Source organism: Sorex fumeus, unplaced genomic scaffold (genome assembly GCF_029834395.1).
Source record: "Sorex fumeus unplaced genomic scaffold, SorFum_2.1 ptg000047l, whole genome shotgun sequence".
NCBI classification, from domain to species: domain Eukaryota; kingdom Metazoa; phylum Chordata; class Mammalia; order Eulipotyphla; family Soricidae; genus Sorex; species Sorex fumeus.
The window spans coordinates 34,256,130-34,274,659 of NW_026606104.1; the positions used below are offsets into that span (position 1 = coordinate 34,256,130).

The following is an 18,530-nucleotide window of genomic DNA, read 5'->3' on the forward strand; positions in this document are numbered from 1 at the left end:
AGGAGTTACTTCAGGTTCTGCACTCAGAGATGGCAGTGCTCCAGGGACCATATGGGCTGCCAGGGATTGGACCCCGGTGGGCTGCATACAAGGCAAACACCTTACCTTCTGCGCTATCGCTCCAGCTCCTCTTTCTCCTTTTTGAGTGTGATACTGATGAGGAAAATAGACCCCTGTTCCCCCAAGGATGAGGGAACGAGGCCCTATCCCCCTGCCTCCATCATGAACAACCTAGCAGCCAGAGAAATGAAAGTCTGTCAGAAACAAACTGCTACAATGGGGTGGGTGGCCTGGCCGCGAGATAACGCTCTGCCCTATGACCACTGAATGGACATAGGGTGTCCTTGAGACGATGCTGACTGTGCTAAGTAACAGGCTAAGGAATTTGTCTGTACTCTCCCCTCCTCACTACCTGCAAATGCCCCACCCCCATCCCCTCAGATATTCTTCAAAACTGAGCTCTTCCCTTTGTTCTGGGCCTGGACAAAGAACAGCATGAGCTCCATCTGGGTCCCCGAGTGAAATAAATCCTACTTCTAAGACTCTGTGAGTGAGCGTTTGGTTTTTCCCAGTCCAGTCAGGCCAAAACCCCATAACAAAACCTGAACAGCCTTTTAGTCTCAGAAAGTCAGGATTTGCCATCTTATACTTGGGCCATACCTGGCTCAGGGCTTACTCCCAGCTCTTTGCTCAGCGACCACTCCTGGCAGCATTCAGGGGACACTATATGGTGCTGGGGATCGAACCCAAGCCGGCTACACGGAAAGCAAGTGTCTTGTCCACTGTACTGTCTCTCTGACCCAGGATTTGCCATCTTTGCTGCACCTAAAGTGATCCCCCCATAACCGCTCCTTCGGGGCGGACCTCTTTCTTCGAGTCATTATGTCCCAGTGCCACAGGATTCAGTGTCTGCTCAGCACCATGTGCGGAGGATAGACATTCCCCAGGGCAGGCTCCTGGTCTTGCTGATGGTGGGCTACAGCCAAGGTCCTGGCAGCAGCTCTCGTTCTCCCCTCAGGCTTCTGGGAAAGCCCAGTCCCGAGACCTCCTCTTTCCTGCACGGGGAGGCAGACAGGCTCCACTTGGTGGGGGGCTGGCACACTCTGCCAGGCCTCTTAGGCATTTACTTAAAACATTACTCAGCTTTGTGCAGGCTGACAGGGCCTGGGCCCGAAGCCCAGACCCATGGAGAAAACACTGGCTTTCCCACAGCTGGGGGCTGGGGTAGAGGAGGCAGGTGGCCAGCCTGGGGATGGTGCTTAGTTTAGTAGCATGGGAGAAGTCTGAGAAAGGGGCTTAAGCAACACAGGGGGATAGAAATGGGAATTATCCCCCCTCCAGCCCTCCGGCTTCCTCCTGGAAGCCGCTGAGAATGCCCAGGTCTCAAAGCCTTTCGACGGGTGCCCCCAGGTGGTTGGCTTGGGGAATCACAGCCATTCCGTAGATGAAAAATCCACCTCAACTGCAATGTCATGGCAATTTTAGCCATCACGTCCAGGGAGAAACTGCCCCATTCAAATGAGTTGTTTTTTTTTTTTTTGGCTTTTTGGGTCACACCTGGTGATTGATGCACAGGGGTTACTCCTGACTCTGCATTTAGGAATTACCCCTGGTGGTGCTCAGGGGAGACCATATGGGATGCTGGGAATTGAACCCGGGTTGGCCACGTGCAAGGCAAACGCCCTACCCGCTGTGCTATTGCTCCAGCCTGAACAATCAGTTTTTGAACCAATGTTCTTTCTGTTCAGATGAGTGTGCCTCTACCCCAATCCTTCAGCCTCTCTAGAAGTTCACAGAAGCTACCGCAAAGAGTTAAAAGGTGGGGCAGTATAGCAGGGAAAGCACTCGCCTCGCACACAGTTGATCCGGATTCTATCCCTGGCACCCCGTATGGTTCCTCGAGCCCACCAGGAGCGACCCCTGAGTTCTGCAGAGCCAGGAGTAAGCCTTGAGCACCACTATATCCCCCCAAATGAAAAACAAAACAGAAAAGAAAAATGTCTACCACTATAAATCATCCCCTAAGCATTGCCAATGGATCAGTCCTAAATAGAACCTGAAATAGCCCCTGAGCACCACAGGGTGTAATTAAAAATAAAAAAAGTTAAAAGGCGGGTCAGGGAAATGGTTCAAAGGGCGTCAGGTCTGTTGCCAACTGCCATGTGCGACAGTCCTTTCAAGATCCTGGGCCTGTGTCCTCTTTGCTCAGGAACCCAGCATTGGTGTGGGTGTCATCCTGAGCCCTGGAGCTCTGTTCTAAGCCTATCATGTCTGGGAGTAACCCTGTGGTCCTTTCCCAGGAATAACCCCCCACCAAGTACTCCTGACCGTGCCCCCAAAAACAACGAGGTGGGGCCAGAGAGATTGTTCAATAGGCCAAGGGCACGACTGATAGCTGAGCACAGAGTAGGGAGTAGCCCTCCACTCCCAGGCCAGGTGTGGCCTGGAAACAAAAACAAAAAAAGAAAAGTGCTGAAAGAGGATGTAAGGCTACCTTGGCCCACTCTTGATCTGATGCACAGATCAGCCCTGGCATTGTCTCTCTCGCAGACTGTCCGTCTCCACTTGAATGCTTCCAGCAATGGCGAAATCATTACCTCACAAACCTCTGCAGTCATGCTGAACTGCCTCTGCCGGTGACCGTGCAGCAGGGGGCAGACCTTAGCTGGGGCGGTAGAGGGCCGAGAAACCAGGATGGGACTGTGTCACGGGTCATCTGTTCAGCAGACCCGTCTGCAGGATTTCAGGGCAATGCCCACTTATTGCCTAGACCTGAGTCTGCTCCAAGTCTAGCTTTTGGCCTGGTTTGCTGGAGGCAGACTGAGGTAAGACCGAGGACCGGAATGAAGAGCTGGTCAGGGTAGTGGCCCTGGTTTCCTCCACCAAGTCAGTGAGTCCTGCACTGCCCTCCACCGAGACAGCTGACAGCTGCCCGGTGCTGGGGAGGAGAAAGACCAGTTATCCTTCCCCTGTCCAGGTGCACGTGCCTCTGGCGCCACAGTCCCAAGGGCGGTTGGCTGGGAGGCCCGTGCTAGGCTGCCAGCTGCAGCAAGGCCTGAGGTGAGTCATGGCTCTTCCCTGAGCTTCTCCCTGACATTAAGGCTTCTCCCGGTGGTAACCTCCAATCTCCACTCCCACACATCTGGGACCTGGGGCAGGCTCCCCCGCTTCACAACATGCCCCCCAGGGCAGCAACATGCCCATCAGTGTCCTGTCAGGATGCTGGGGGTGGGGCGCCCCACAGGTCTCAGCCTCCCTAAAGCCTGTGGTCTTCCTCCACATGCCAAGATCTCACGCAGGACCGCCCAACCCCCACTGCATGGTACTGGTTCTTATCCCAGAGAGGATCTGTCCAGGCAATGCCTGAATTCCTCCAGGGTCGCTCAACTGGCTCCACTGTTCCAGCTCTCACCATGACAAAGTCCTTCCCTGTGACCCTGAGGTCCCTTCCCTGAAGCTTCTGCCCTTGGGGCCTGGTCCAGCCCCATAAGGAGCAAGTCCAATGGAAATCATCTTTTCCCTAATGTCACAACTCAATAGTTGCCAGCGGCAGGGTGGGGGAAGGGAAGGGCAAGGGGGAGCTTTGTACCCAAGACCCTTTCTCAGACCACACTCTATTAAGCACCTCAAAGGAACTGCAAGCTATTGAAATGAGATAGCATTTTACCGGTAAATTTCACTTGCATTTCACCCTGCAGCTTGGGGAATACAAATTTGCAGATGCGATTCTGCAGGTCCACAGCACCTGAGCCTGCAACAGGGTAGGGGGGTTCAGTGGGGCTTAATAGAAAATATGTTAATGGGACAGAACACACATAACCAGGGCATAGGAAACTGGCAAGATACTCAGAAAGTGGACTGAGGGCTGGAACAACCCCCCCCCCCCCCCCGCCCCGGCTCTGGGAAGTCTGGTTCTTATGTCGGGGGTGAGGGGTGAGGGGGTGGGAGGGTAGGCAGACTCATGAGCTCCATTTGCGAATGACCCTCCCAGATTGGAAGTCTAAAGACTAAAGCTGCCCTTGAATCCAGGCAGAATATATGCACTAGGTGTTTTTGGGTTTTTTGTCTGAGGGGCTACACCCAGCTCAGGGATTACTGGTGGTGGACCATATGCAATGCCTGTGACTGGACCCAGGTCGGTCAAGGGCAAGGCAATCACTTGACCAGCTGAACAATCTCCCCAGCCCCCCGAAGGTAAGTACTATGCAGAAGAAGCAGTGTTAGACGCATGGTTCTGGTTCTCTGTGGCATCAGGTCTGCTGCCAACCGCCACGTGCGACTGTCCTTTCGAGATGCTGGGCCGTGTCCACTGAGCATGGGTGTCATCCTGACCCTGGGGCCTCTGCTCTAAGTCCCTTGTGTCTCTCGTGTCTACACAGCAGGTGGCGCTGAGGTTCTGAAACACCCAGTTCTTCGCGCATCTTCACTAGTGAATGGCACTGGTGGCTGGGAAGGGCAGTTGCCACGCCCCTACCAGGAATCACAGCCTTCCTAGACAGGAAGGATTCTCTTCCCAAATACTGTTTTTTCATTTGGGGGTCATAGCCGGCTGCAGTCCGGGCTTATTCCTGGCTCTGTCTGTGCTCAGGGACCACTCCTGGTGGGCCTGGGGGACCCTGTGGGGTCTCAGAGACTCACACCCTGGTTTTGAGTTTGCCACAGGCAAAGACAGTGTCCTACGGGCTGTCCTATCACTCCAGTCCTCCCCAACTACCTTGCCCCCTCCAATTCCAACTGCTATCACGGCTTGCTTTCTTTTCAACTAATCAGACAACTCAGACAAGTCTGTCCATTTTGTTTTATTGTTAAATTGCTAAAAAGTCATGAGGGGAAAACATTAACCAAAAAAAAAAAAAAACCAACAGATTTAAATATCAGTGAAATCCACTTTTCATTCCTACACTGTTATGTGCCTAAAATGATCATCTCAGGGTACGTCTCCCGGGACTCCTGAGTTGTTGAGGGGACATCACTCACAGCACCAGCTTTGCCAGGGCACACGGCGTGCGCTGACAGGACCCCTGGTTGGCGGGAGGGGAGAGTGAGGAGAGAGGAGAGACGGAACCAACACCTAAGGGCGAGTCTTGTCAGACCATGATCGAGGGGAGATGAGCCACTTCCAGGATAGCATGCAGAACATGCCTTCTGTGGTGTTCCGGGGAGGCTGCAGGGGACGGAGGCCTTGGAACTCCATGTCCTTGCCCCTGGGTATGTCCAGATCCTCCCTCACTGACTTGTGCACTGGTACCAGACCACAGATAATGCAAAGCAGAGCGTTTTCACCATGCCAGGATCACCACAAGGACAAGGACTGACAGACAAAACAAACAGGAGCAATCACTTTTGGGGGAGGGGGGGAAGGGGGAGGAAAGAAGCAAGGCAGAAGGAAATCCGGAAAGATCAAGTGAAAGGAAAGGGAAGCGTCCCTTTGTTCTCCATCAGTGGGTGACTTTCTGTCTTCCAAAGTCCAGACTTCTAAAGCTGGTTTCCTTTCTTCTTCTTTCATATCTTAAGAGTCCCAACACGGTTCCTAGGATAGGCCACGATTTCAGCGCTCGATATAAAACTCAATGTCAATCCGCAGAGGACTGGGAAGAGTTAAGTCCAATATTGCCTTACATGTAAGTTTAAGCTCGCTTAAATGCTTAGTGTGGGGGGAGGGTGGCAGAGGCGCCCCACCCCACCTAACTGTAGAAGGGAAAGAATACAAACGGGAAACATCGAACCTTCTGCTGCACAGCCTGCAAAAGGAGTGAAACAAGAGGTGCTAGTGAGGAGGGGAGAGAGGTTACAGTTCTCACAGGAGGTCAGCGAGGCGGCTGGTGAGGTCGGGATGACATGGGGGGGCTCTCAAAGGCACACTTGCAGGGGCTAATGGAAGGGGTTAAAGCTTCAAGTAGAAACAAAATGCATTCGGAATACTTAAATACTGATATATATATTTGCTTTAGGAGCTCCTGAGGGCTTAAAATAACATTTTGTCTAATTCTTCCCCCCAGTGAATTTTAAGACAAAATTGGCATCGTGTCAAAACGGGAGTCAGGGCGCAGTCTGCTCTGCCGGGGAACGCTCGCCTCAGAAGACAAACCGAGGCTGCTGAGGAAACAGTCACCTGGATTGTGGTCTGCTGCGCTCCCAAGAGCCATGGCCATAGCCCCCGGGAGCCACCAAGACGGACACCGCCAGCTGCACACAGGGCAGAGTTTCCTCCAAGGCTGTCAACGGACAGTCTGTCTCTGAGAGGGGTGGGCAATACTGGGGTTCTGAGGCCTCGGCTGGGAACTTGCCAGGAGGACCAGCATCTCTCTGGCCTGCCTCCTTGAGGAAAGCAGAAGGGATCCACGAGGGAACAGCTGGCTTACGAAGACCACGGGGCAAAGGGCAAGACGAAGTTACGCATCTGATTCCTCAGGCTTCCAAATACTTTATAGTCAAACAGGAAGTGAGTTTGGAGGCACGGTCCATGCACAAATGCAACGTCACAAACAGGGTTCGGCGTTAGCAGCGAGGTCCACTTCGCTAATCTTCTGGGCTAGCTTTCTCTTTATAAAAACGGACCCCACGTGAGCTAACAGTCTTTGCCAAAGGACTCACAACGGCCCCCAGAACAGGGACCGGGAAAGCGCAGCGCTCAACTACAAGCGGCTGGACACGATCGTGAAGAGGCACGCGGCAGTTTCCTCCGCTGAGGGAGCACGTACAATCGCTTATGGAACACGGATCCCTCCCCGGGAGCCGGCCCTTTCCTGTGCTTGGCACCAGGGGGGCTTTCCCACCAAGACCGCACTGTGAAAAGCTACCGACTCGGGGAAAGGATTCAACATGATGTAACAAGAGAAAACACGCTTATCAGACAGCCGGCAAAGAGCTGGCCGAGGGCCAGGACTCAGGGCCAGCTGCATCCAGCTTGTGCTTGGGAAAGGCGAGCAGGAAAAAGAGGAAGATGGGGATGGAAACTGATGTTTTAAACTTCAGATCCATGAGGCAAAATCAAAACTGAAAACCACCACCTCTTTCTACTTAGGAGTAATCGCCAAAATCCACATTTGAGGGATACCATTTGACTTCTTTCGAGGTCTCCTATGCCCGGGCCATGATTTAGAGGCTGGTTAACTTGTTACTCGCTCTATCGACTCATGAAATTCTCTGACAGGTTGTGAAAGTCGACAACCCAAGCCTTGTTTGGGAGACACACGGGGAAGTGCAGCTTCTGAGGGCAGCCTCGGAGCCAAGAGGCTGCACACAAAATTCTCACCCCAATCACCAGTCAAGGGCCAGGTTCCCCAAAAAATGGATGTCACAAGGAGAAAAATAATTTCCTGAAGGAAATGTTGATGGAATTTTTTTTCTGGGTCAATTTCTACGTTCTACTAACATAATGAATGTGCCCAACGCGTTTCCAAGTATAAAGCAGCCCGCAGAGTATCTTTAGATGCTTCAAGGATTTCTCACCATAGTAACACTAGAAAAAGGGTTCCAGAGGTATTTCCAAGAGATTTCTCTGGGCACCTGCATTCTGTGAAAGAAAAAAGAAATGAGAAAGGTTTTAAGGAGGGGAGGGGACAGGAAAGAAGGGGAAGGAAGAAATACATGGAAAAAAGCCTCTGAGACTCAAGTTTGAAAGGAAGTAAAAAAGAAAACAAATGTGGATTTTGGCAACTTGCAACCAAAATAGAGTTTTCAGAAAAATTCCACACGTAGACAACAAAATATTTTCTGACATATGGAGGGAGCATTCCAAAGACCAAGAGACATGAGGTGGACAGGCACTGCTACAGAAACAAGGTGTCACGATGATCCTGGCACAGACACTCTCCCTAGCTGTGTGTCGCTCCTCAGACAGGAACGGCAGAACGGGGCCAGGTGAGGGCACGGCCGCAAAGAGGTCCTCTAGTTTGCAGAGAAAGGGAAGGACAGTTTCCTAAAAGTGACTTTTACCCTGCCAGCACCTAAAGCTTGTGAAATCGGAATCCTCCACTTGTGCACTCTACACACTCAGGCCCTTTCCTTCTCCTAACTCTGAGAAGGCCACACAGAGATTTACAGAGGGCTCTTCAGTTTACTGAGGAAAGTTCGGATAGCGATCTGTTCCCGAAAAGTCTTGGTCTAGTTACCAGCAAAGTAGAAAAAGGCAGCACAGCCTCTGCTAAAACACAGCAACATTTTTTTTCCTTTATCTGAACCAGGACGGAGATCTCTCCCTCTTTGTAAACAGAGTTGGCTATATAATATATATTTATATATTTATATATAATTTCTTTCTTAATGGAGATTTGATCCCAGCCTAGAGTGAGTGAGCTGGGAATTGGGGTTTTGGTTTATGGGAGAGTAATTCTGTCCTTTCATTTTTCCCAATTCTCAGTCCAAATGCTTATGCACTGGAAACTTCAAATTAAAAGCCACAAAAAAGGGAAACAGGTTCAGAGCACATTATCTCTTTGCTCGCACAAAGTACAAGGCGTTTGTTTTTGGATAGTACTTCACATTCTGTTTCTTGTCCATGAGTCCTCCGAATATGATGAGCTCGCCCCTGCCTTGTACCACTGTGTGCAGGCTGGTTTCAGGCGGCCCGACCACAGAGCTGCTATTAAATACTTTCCATTTGACCCTCCCCTTTTCCTTAGTATCTTTAATGTCCAGCACGTACATCTGCATGGGCTTGCAGTTCATACTCTGGTACAAGGGTTTACCAACGTTTAGCGACTGTGGTGGGTGGTGGCCCAGGCGGCGGGCAATGGGAGGTAAGGAATGTCCATCTCCTTGGGCAGGCCCCGGGCGAGGAATGGGCACGGTCTCTCCACTGCTCAGGTTCTGGCTCCCGGGGGAGCCCGGAGAAGACCCCAGTGGAGGACTGAGAGCCGCAGAGGCCGAGGGGCCTTTGGCGGGCATCGCCTTGATGGCTTCCAGGCTTCGGCGCAGGGCCCCTGGGGAGACGGCTCCAGCCAGGGCGCTGGCCACATGCGGCGGGGTATGCACACCATTCGTCTGCTCGGGAGGGTGTCTCACACTCCCCCCGCCTGTCCTGCTGTCCACGCTGTCCGTGTGATTGCTACTGGAGGTGGGTTTCAGATCCCAATTCAGATCAATGGAGCCTAGCCTCAGATCTTTCTGATCTGGCAGTGAGCCACGCCGGGGGCCCAGAGAGAGGCCGATCTTCAGCTCATAGCCGTCGGTGGCAGACGGGGTGCTGGGAGAGATGGCCTGCACAGGACTGTCCAGAGAAGAGCCACCGACAGCCGCTGTTCCTGGAGACAAACTCCCACCGTTGAGGACGGGGGAGCCGTCGCCTCTGGCCGGGGACAGACTCCCTTCCCGGGAACTCGAGGGGGTCTGCCTCTGAGCCCTGGGCCGCAGCGTTCCCCAGCGGCCGTTAACACAGGGGGCTTCCTCCAGGCTCCGGACTGGAGACTGAGAGCGGTACTCTCGGGTTTCAGGAACCAGGGCCGGAGGAGTGGCACTGATGGGTGACGGGCGAGAGTTCAAACTTGGGCTGAGTGGGGCTCTCCCACTAGGAGCCTGGCTGAAGACCACAACACACTGCCCCACCTGGAAGAGAGAATGTTCTGGGCTCAGTTCTGACCACTCATCCGAGCACTTTGTTTATTTACTTAGGGGTGGGGGGGAACCCACACCCAGGTGTTTGGGGCCTCACCGGGCAGTGCTCAGGGCTGACTCCTGACCGTGCTCAGGGATCACTCCTGGAAGTGCTCAGGGGGTCTCTATGGGGTGCCGGGGATTTAACCAAGCTCAGCCATGAGCGAGGAAAGCTTTGAAACCCCCATACTGTCTCGCGAGTCCTCAAACATTTTATAATGAGCATCTGTCTGGATGTGCCAGGCATTTTGAGGGTAACTGAGACAGGAAGATGGACATAATATATTCTGGCCAGTAGGTTGGGAGCAGGGCATACACAGAAACAATCAGTTGCTGTAACGTGATACGTGCTATCACTTACAGTGGAGAAAGGAGCTAGTTTTTGTTTGGCCCAAGTTAAGTCTTCTTATCTAGCGGGAAACACGTGAGAAATGATGGTCAGGGCATACAGGAATCAGAGGTTGGAAAGCCTGCATTTCAAGCCTATGGTCCTGAGTTCAAGTCCCTGGGGTTCCACCTGTGCCGAGCACGACCCTGGCAGCTCAGCTGTCTGTGGTTCCCTCATGTGGCACTGCAAGTGATTTCCAGCTGCCCTGTAGCCAGGCATACAGAAACATCACAAAAAGGGGTGTGACTCTCGATGAGCAGCACGGCCCGGCTGTGTACACACTTGTGTGAACACCACAGTGACCCCCCTTCCAGGAACACACAGCCACCTTGAGAGTCTCAACTAAGAGCATGGCCCTGAGAGCACATACAGAGGCACCACAACCAAAAATGTGCTAGTGACACAGGTGGGCACACACAACCCCAGTATCACAATAAAGAGAAAGGGCGAAGTCTAAAAGCTACAGTTAATGTTCAATTTTTCTTTTTTTTTTGAAATGGGGCCCACAACTGATGGTGCTCAAGGCCTGTTGCTGGCTCAGCGCTCAGGGCTTGCACCTGGCAGGCTAGAGACACATATGGGGTGCTGGGGATCAAACTTGGGTCGGCCACGTGCAAGGCAAGTGCCCAACCCCGCTGTTCTATCTCTTTAACCTTAATGTCGACTTCTTTTGGGATAATTTCTACTTCTAAAAATACCGCAGTATTTTCTACTTCCACACACACTTGCTGTATCAGAAATCTAAGCCGATCTGGCCTTCAGGACCTCTCCTGCTGCCTTTCGCTGGCCGCTTACCCGACAAGCAGGGTGGCACCAGAGCTCTGGAGCCCCGTGATCTTCATTTTCGACCTTGAGAGGCTGCCAGGCCCAGGGACCTGAATGCATGTGCAGCAACCAGGCATCCTTGAACAGCTGTAGAGAAGGACCAGTAACAAGTCAGGAAGGTGAGAAGACACACAAAGACCTGAACTCTCAAAGCTGTGCTGTCTGATGGTGAGTCTACAGACTTTTGAGAAAGAAAAGCAAAATCTTTGCTTATTTGTTCATGTCTTCATTTATTCATATATTGCCAATGGCCTGACACATGAAACTGTGCTATGTGTATGTGTGAGAGAGAGACAAGAATCAAGTGGTTCCAAATTTTAAGTGGTTCTGAGTTCTGCCTGTGGTGTGTGTGTGCGGGGCATGCCTCAATTGGAAGAGGAGAGGAGGGCAGATGATATGTGTCTGTAACTTTCTGATCCTGCATTTTAAAATTCCAGGTGAACTCTGGCAGGTAGCACTGCTTTTTTTAGCCTTACCCCTCCTTGGGAAAGAAAGACAGGGAAGGAAGGAAGGAAGGAAGGAAGGAAGGAAGGAAGGAAGGAAGGAAGGAAGGAAGGAAGGAAGGAAGGCAGAAAGAAAAAAGAAAGAGAGAGTGAGGGAGGGAGGGAGGGAGGGAAGAAAGAAAGAAAAAAGAAGAGAAATGGCAGCAAATCAAGAGAGTAGGAGAAGAACAAAGACTAAGAGACAAATGTCTCAGATTTAAAGCAAACTCTGTAAAAATAAGAACTCAGAACAAACCACTGCCCTACATCTTCGCCAAGGTGGGAAGTGCACTCTCTAAATGAAATATCACAAAAATGGTCTTGTAAAAACGGTAATCAGCACATGCAGGGGGCTGTATGCCACCCCTACTCACAGCATTGGGGCCGCCGCAACCTCCGAGGATTAAAATAGTTGTATCATCTATGACGATCTGGAGAGAGAAAGAAATAGAAAATAAGCTGACAGAAACACAGGTACCTGACCTCCCGGCCCCCAGTGGTATGTGAAAATAGCCTAATCTGCCCAACTCCCAAATGAGAGCACTTAAGTAACCCCACGCTCTCCATTCTCCCAAACCAGGCCAATTCAGAGCCTTGTGAACGAATTACTGATGCACCTGAACAGATGCGATTTTTGTTCATCAAATTATCAACATGCACACCGGTCAGAGCTCTCCTGAGAAGTGAAACAGCAGTGCTTTGGGAGAGGCATAATAAAATATACTATAGGTAAATACAATCCAGTAGAGGTTGAAAAAGAAATACCAGCACAAAAGAACAATAAATTCTCTGGTTTATTTATGCATGATGGCATCTTACCTGACTCCCTCTTCCCTCTCAGGTCCTAACAGAGAGATGCTACAGAGTACTGAACAGTTATCTTAATGACTGCACACCTGAGATTGGCCGCCCCGAGGATGAGGACTGGGGCCGGAAATGTTCGGCTTGGACCAGGCCCACTGCTCAAGGTCAAGAACCCAGACATCATTGCTCCTGTAAGACAAAGATGCTAGGATGAAGCTAGGAGCACCACTTAAACCTTAAGAGCTAAAACAAACGAATTACATTTGGGGGCTGCAGCAACAGTACAATGGGTTGGGCATTTGCCTTGCATGCAGCCAACCCAGGTTCAATCTCCAGCATTCCATATGGTCCCACAAGGCCTCCAGGAGTGACCCCTGAGCACTGCCAGGGTGTGGCCCCAAAACCAAACCAACAACAACAAAAACAGAGAGATAGTACAGAAGATAAGGCATTGCAAGCTGCCATCCCAAGTTTAAATCCATGGTACCAAACTACAGGATATCAGGGATCATCCCAGAGCACAGAGGCAGGACAGTCCCTGAGCACAATTGGCTATGCCCCCTCCTCAAAAAGAAACAAAAAAGTCATTGGTGACAGCAGGAAATGACTATAGGTGCAGATCAAGTCTTTCAAGAGCAAAAACTATGGGGGTGGGGAGGAAATTATCCCCCCCTCCCAAAAAAAAAGCCAAAAAGAAACAAACCCTCTAGCATTATCCAGGACATAAAAATTCTGGCCACAGAAAGTAATTTCATCAGGCTAATGAAAGCTATAGTTTTATCAAGGACAAATTGACATTTTCAGCCTTTTTAGGAGCTGCAGAGCAAAGATGACCCCAGATTGCAGTTTCTCTTATTTCAGGGTCACCTCCTGAAGGTCATTTATTCACACATCAAGCACCTTAAATCCCAAACCCTATCATATAGAGGATGACTCAAGAGATTATCCACAAAGTGTACAAAGAGACAGGTGGAGAGTGAAAAAAGGAAAACGGATTTGGGCCGTGAGTGGTTTCTTCAGACTGCAAGGACATGGCCACTCTTACTGAGTCTAAGAGACAGACATTCACAGAATTGCTCTGGCACTGGACTGTGGTCGATCTAGTCAACTGTGGCCAGAGGATGGAAGAAAACCCTCACAGAAGCATATTAGAACAGGATTTTTGCTTTTTCTCATTCTGAATACTACTGGATACTACTGCTTCTGAATACTACTGGGTGTGGCCCAAAAATAAAAATGCCAAAAATAAAACACTAAGACCCTCAAACTTTAAAAAAAATCTTCTGCAAAGATATTATTATGATGAAATTCTGCCCTAGTAAATATTTGTAACAAAGGCAGAAGCAAAGGTTAAGCTTTCTCAATATTTTCTGATATATTTACTATAAAAATGAAAAGCACTGAGAACACTGAACACTTGATTTGGGGCAAAGAGCATACTTTCAGTTTTGTTGTTAAGAGCTTTGCAAGAAGTTCAACAAACAGTAAGATGCAATCATTGCATATTGATTTGACTATAATACCTGACTTAGCTTTCGATATCGATCTAAAATGATCATTTTAATAGTATTCATAATAATTTTTAGTGTTGCTTTCAAAATTCTTTTACATATATTACCTCTTTGAGCGATAGCACAGTGGGTAAGGCATTTGCCTTGCACGCGGCTGATATGGCCGACCCGGGTTTGATTCCTCTGTCCCTCTCCGAGAGCCCAGCAAACTACCGAGAGTATCTCGCCCACACGGTAAAGCCTGGCAAGCTCCCCGTGACGTTTGAGTAAGACCAAAACAGTAACAAGTCTCACAATTTGTTGTGAAATGCTACTGGCGCCCGCTCGAGCAAATCGATGAACAACGGGAGGACAGTGTAGTGCTCATTCCCCCACCTCAACCCACTTGGAGAGTAAACCATAGGCCTTATCCTGTCAATTTACCCCTCTCCTTCTCTAAAGTTCTAAAGGGCACAAGCTGGAGGGATGAGGTGATAGTACAGCAGGGAGGGAGCTTGCCTTGCACACGGCCAAGCTGGGTTTGATCTTTGGCATCCCCTAGGGTCGCCTGAGCATCGCCAGGAGTGATTCCTGAGACTGCTGGGTGTGGCCCAAAAACAAAAACAAAAAGAAAAAGACAAAGGTCACATACTGGATCATGTGGCCTTTTTAGATGAAGTCATGAAATTTACATACGAGTGGTACTACATAGGAAGTATCATGCTAAGTGAAATGAGTCAGAAAGAGAGGGACAGACATAGAAAGAGTGAATTCATCTGGGGAATATAAAGTAACAAAATAGGAGACTAACACCCAAGAATAGTGAGATAAGTACCAGGAGGCTTACTCCATGCCTTGAAGACCAGCCACACATGCTAGGGAAAAAGGCAGCTCAGACAGAGAAGGGGAGCACCAAGTAAAGGCTGTTGGGAGGATCCTCCCAGGATGGGAGATGCATGCCGAAAGTACTGTAGACCGAACATGACTGCCACTCAATGCCTCTTTTCTAAACCACAGCACCCAAAAAGAGAGAGAGAACAAATGGGAATGCCTTGCCACAGAGGCGGGGTGGGATGGGGGAGATGGGGGTGGGGGGGTGGGAGGGATACTGGGATCATTGGTGGTGGAGAATGGACACTGGTAGAGGGATGGGTACTTGATCATTGTATAACTGAAACCCAAGCACGAAAGTTTGTAAGTCTACAACTGTACCTCATGGTGTTTCACTAATAAAAAAAAAAGAAAGAAAAAAAAGAATGTGGCCTTTTTAAACTCAGGGAGAAATAGGAAGTGCCACCAGAATTTGATCCCACTGAAAATCAGGGACCAAAAGATTCTCCACACAGTCCTAATTTTGTGGAGAAAGTCTTTCAGCTTAATTTTCTAGGTGATCAGAAAATGGAATGCAAGGATGAGGTAACTGGATTAATTAAAAGTATGTTCAGGATAGCACAGTGGGTAGGGCATTTGCCTTGCATGAGGCTAACCTGGGTTCAATCCCCGGCATCCCATGGTCCCCCGAGCACCGCCAGGAGTAATTCCTGAGTGCAGAGCCAGGAGTAACCCCTGAGCATCGCCGGGTGTGACCCCAAAAACAAAAAAAAAGAAAAAGTATGTTCAAAAATAGCTACATTTTTTTAGTTTTTTTTTGGAGGGGAGGGGGGAGTGTGGGGGGGGGAGGTTGGGCAGGAAGTTAGAGCATATCCCATGGCACTGTAGTCAGGAGTGATGCCTGAAGGTGTTCAGGGGACCAAAGTGCGGTGCCAGGGATTGAATCAGGGCCACTGTTAAAGTGATTGCAGGCAAGGAAAGTGCCCAATCTTCTGTACTACCTATCTCTTCAGCATCTTTTTTCTTCTTCTTCTTTTTTTTTTTAAGTGAGGGGCACACTAGGCTGTGCTTAAGAAAGAGCCTACTTCTGGCTCTGTGCTCAGGGATCATTCCCAGAGGGCTCAGAGGATCACATGGGTTGCATGGTGGCTGAACCCAGGCAGGCAAGCATCCTACCTGCTGTACAATCCTCCAGTCCACTTTTTTTTTTTTTTGGTCATTGTTTAGCTGGTGCCCCAAGCTGTGCTCAAGGAACTAGGGCCTGGGGACCACTCCTGGGAACTCTTTGACTACTGGGCCAGTGGTTCAACGCTGGGGCCTGAGGATGCACTGCTCCTCGGGTCCCAGGGCCACCCTGGCAGAGTGGGCTCTCACATAGCAGTGCTTGGAGAGCAATGTGGTGCCAGCCCCAGCCTCCCATATGCAGCAACTACTCGAGTCCTGTATGCTATCTCTCTACCCTAAAAATGATTATTTTCATTATTATTATTATTATTATAGAGAAGAGTCATACCCAACAGAGTTGGGGGTGAGTAGGGCCATTCCCGGCAATTCAGGCCTGGTGGTTTGGTGCTCAGGTCCAGAGGCTCGGTGCTGCTCAGGCCTGGTGGTACCTGGGGGCCACCAGGGCCATTACTTGGCAATACTCAGGGGCTACGCAGTAATAGGAACTGAACTCCAGGTACCTTGAGCTATCTCCCCACCCCTCACTCAATTTTATGATCTGTTATTCTCAGAAATATCGACCTTCAAGGTGACACAGACAGAGTAAACCAAATCTGCTTACATTTGCCGAGATCCTAAGGAGCCTCCAAAGACAATCATTTTATCATCGATCACACAGGAGGAATGGCCGGCCATGGGAGGTGGCCCATGGGTGGTCACAATACAGTTCCACCTGAAAGAAAAGGGGAAGCCAAGAAGTCAGCAACTTATACACAAATAAAATACACACACACACACACACACACACACACACACACACACACACGTCACACCTGACAACTCTCAGGGCTTACTCTTGGCTTACTCAGGGATCACTCCTGGCAGTACTGACAATATGCAGCTTTGGAGGTCAAATTGGGGTCAACTGCATAAAAGGCAAATGTCTTACCTATTGTACTCTCTCTCTCTGGTCCATTTATATATTCAAGTGGAAAAACTAAAATAGGTATCCATTTTTTGTTTTTTTCCTTCAAATTTGGGGCAGCTTACCCATGGTTCTGTACTCAGGCTCAAACCTGTGTTGGCCTCATGCAAACTATCACCTTACTACTTATTTTCTCTCCAGCCCAGGCACCCATCTGAAGTGATAATCTTATCATCTTCCATACAGACAAACTGCTAATAACAGGACAGGTTAGGAAAGGAAGGGTAAGGGCGAGAGAAATGGTACCACGAGTAAGATTCTTGCCTTGCATGCTGTAACCCCGGTTTTATTCCCAGAACTTTTTATGGTCTCCTATGCCCCAACCAAGAATGATTCCTGAGTGAAGAGAAATAAATCTTGAGCACATTCCAGTAAGGCTCAAAAGCAGTGGTGGGGGAGACAACTTAAGGTATTCACGACTTTTCTATTATCCTGATCAAGCTACACTCACTTCCAGGGCCAGAGAGATAGTACGGGGGTGAAAGCACTCGTGCTCCATGCGGGCAACCCTGGTTGGATCTCTGGCATCATACGTTCCCATGCACCACAGGGGGTGACCTCAGAGCAGAGAGCCGCAGCAGCCTCCAGAACAATGGGTGAGGTATGGCCCAAAACTACAAAACAAACTAACCAACAGAAAGGCCACATTCGCTTGCAAATTCTCAAAGTATGTGTTGGCGCGGAGGTAGAGTGGAGAGCTGAGAAGACGAAAAAGGGTTTCTATCGTGGCTGCTGTGGGCTCTGGCCTTGCTTGCTAAAGGCATACCACCTCCACTTTTTTTCTATGATCCTGATTAGTACAGCTCAAAGTCCCAATTTAGTCCAAGCATTGGTGTCAATCAAAAAATGATTAGCAAACAAATGACGGGTTTGAAAAATATGCAGTGTTAAGGACAACAGTAGGAAGGAAGGAATCATGATAATTTACAACTGGGGTATTAGAAGCCAAACTAAAGAGAACCTTGTTCTTCATCTGGATCGCTCATTTTTCAAGGAAGAGATGAAAATGTCTTCTTCAAACTAAGGGTAATTTCTGGTTCTGAGGGTACTGCACCAGCTAACACTTTAAAAGTAGGCAAAAGGGGATAGAGCGATAGCACAGCGGGTAGGGCGTTTGCCTTACACACTGCTGACCCAGGTTTGATTCATATGGCCCCCGAGCACTGCCAGGAGTAATTCCTGAGTTCATGAGTCAGAAGTAATCCCTGTGCATCTCTGGGTGTGATCCAAAGAGGGGGGGAAAAAAACACCACTACGTAAAAATCTGCGCATATGTAATTATTTCTCCTTAGGGAAAAAAAGTTCATAGTTCTCATCAATCAAATTGTCGGAGATTTCTGGACACACAGAGAAAATAACGAGTCCATCCATTTAAAACACGTCAGGGGCCAGGTGATAGTCTAGCCATGTGGGTCTGGTTCCCCATAGCCCAGGGTCTATGCCCCAGCCCTGGAGGCCCCAAGTCCCTCTGGGAGTGATCTGAGCAGCATCACAGCCTCTGGCTCTGGCTCAGGCCTCCTGAGCACCGCTTAAAGCCCCCACCTACCCCAAATAAAATAAATACAATGAATTTTATTTCCAATGTAAAGAAACTTATCTTTATGTCTTACCAGTTTTTCGAGGGAGAGTAAGTATGTATTTCATCAAAGAATCTCTCTGGTTGGTGCAGGGGATATGGGCTTGGCCGCGTCCAGCCACCAAACAGCACCAGCAAGTCCTTGTATACGACCAGAGTTGCTCCAGCTTTGGGGGAAGGATAGGACCCTGAGAGGAGTCATGAATAGAATGGTTAGGACTCAGGGTCTCATCACACCATAAGGAAGGCAGTCTAGAAATCAATTTTCCCTCCCAGAGTCACAAAACCAATACTACAAAGGATACAGGAAAGGAGGAGAAAAAAAGTAACCTCGGTTTGATATCTGAGGGGGCGGGGGAGACCAACACATCAACTTATACTTCTATTATAA

At 49.6% G+C, this 18,530-nt stretch overlaps 1 protein-coding gene across 1 annotated transcript in view; it reads right to left on the reverse strand.

Moving 5' to 3' along the window:
• Positions 1 to 7,890: 7,890 nt before the first annotated feature.
• Positions 7,891 to 18,530, reverse strand: part of FBXO42 (F-box protein 42) — a 70,370-nt gene continuing 59,730 nt past the window's right edge. The window contains exons 5-10 of the mRNA XM_056122851.1: positions 18,174 to 18,327; positions 16,201 to 16,311; positions 12,186 to 12,282; positions 11,664 to 11,720; positions 10,778 to 10,894; positions 7,891 to 9,546 (exon numbers count right to left, since the gene is read on the reverse strand). Of these exons, the coding sequence (XP_055978826.1) occupies positions 8,431 to 9,546; positions 10,778 to 10,894; positions 11,664 to 11,720; positions 12,186 to 12,282; positions 16,201 to 16,311; positions 18,174 to 18,327 (1,652 nt within the window). The 3' untranslated portion in view covers positions 7,891 to 8,430. The remainder of the gene's footprint in view (positions 9,547 to 10,777; positions 10,895 to 11,663; positions 11,721 to 12,185; positions 12,283 to 16,200; positions 16,312 to 18,173; positions 18,328 to 18,530) is intronic.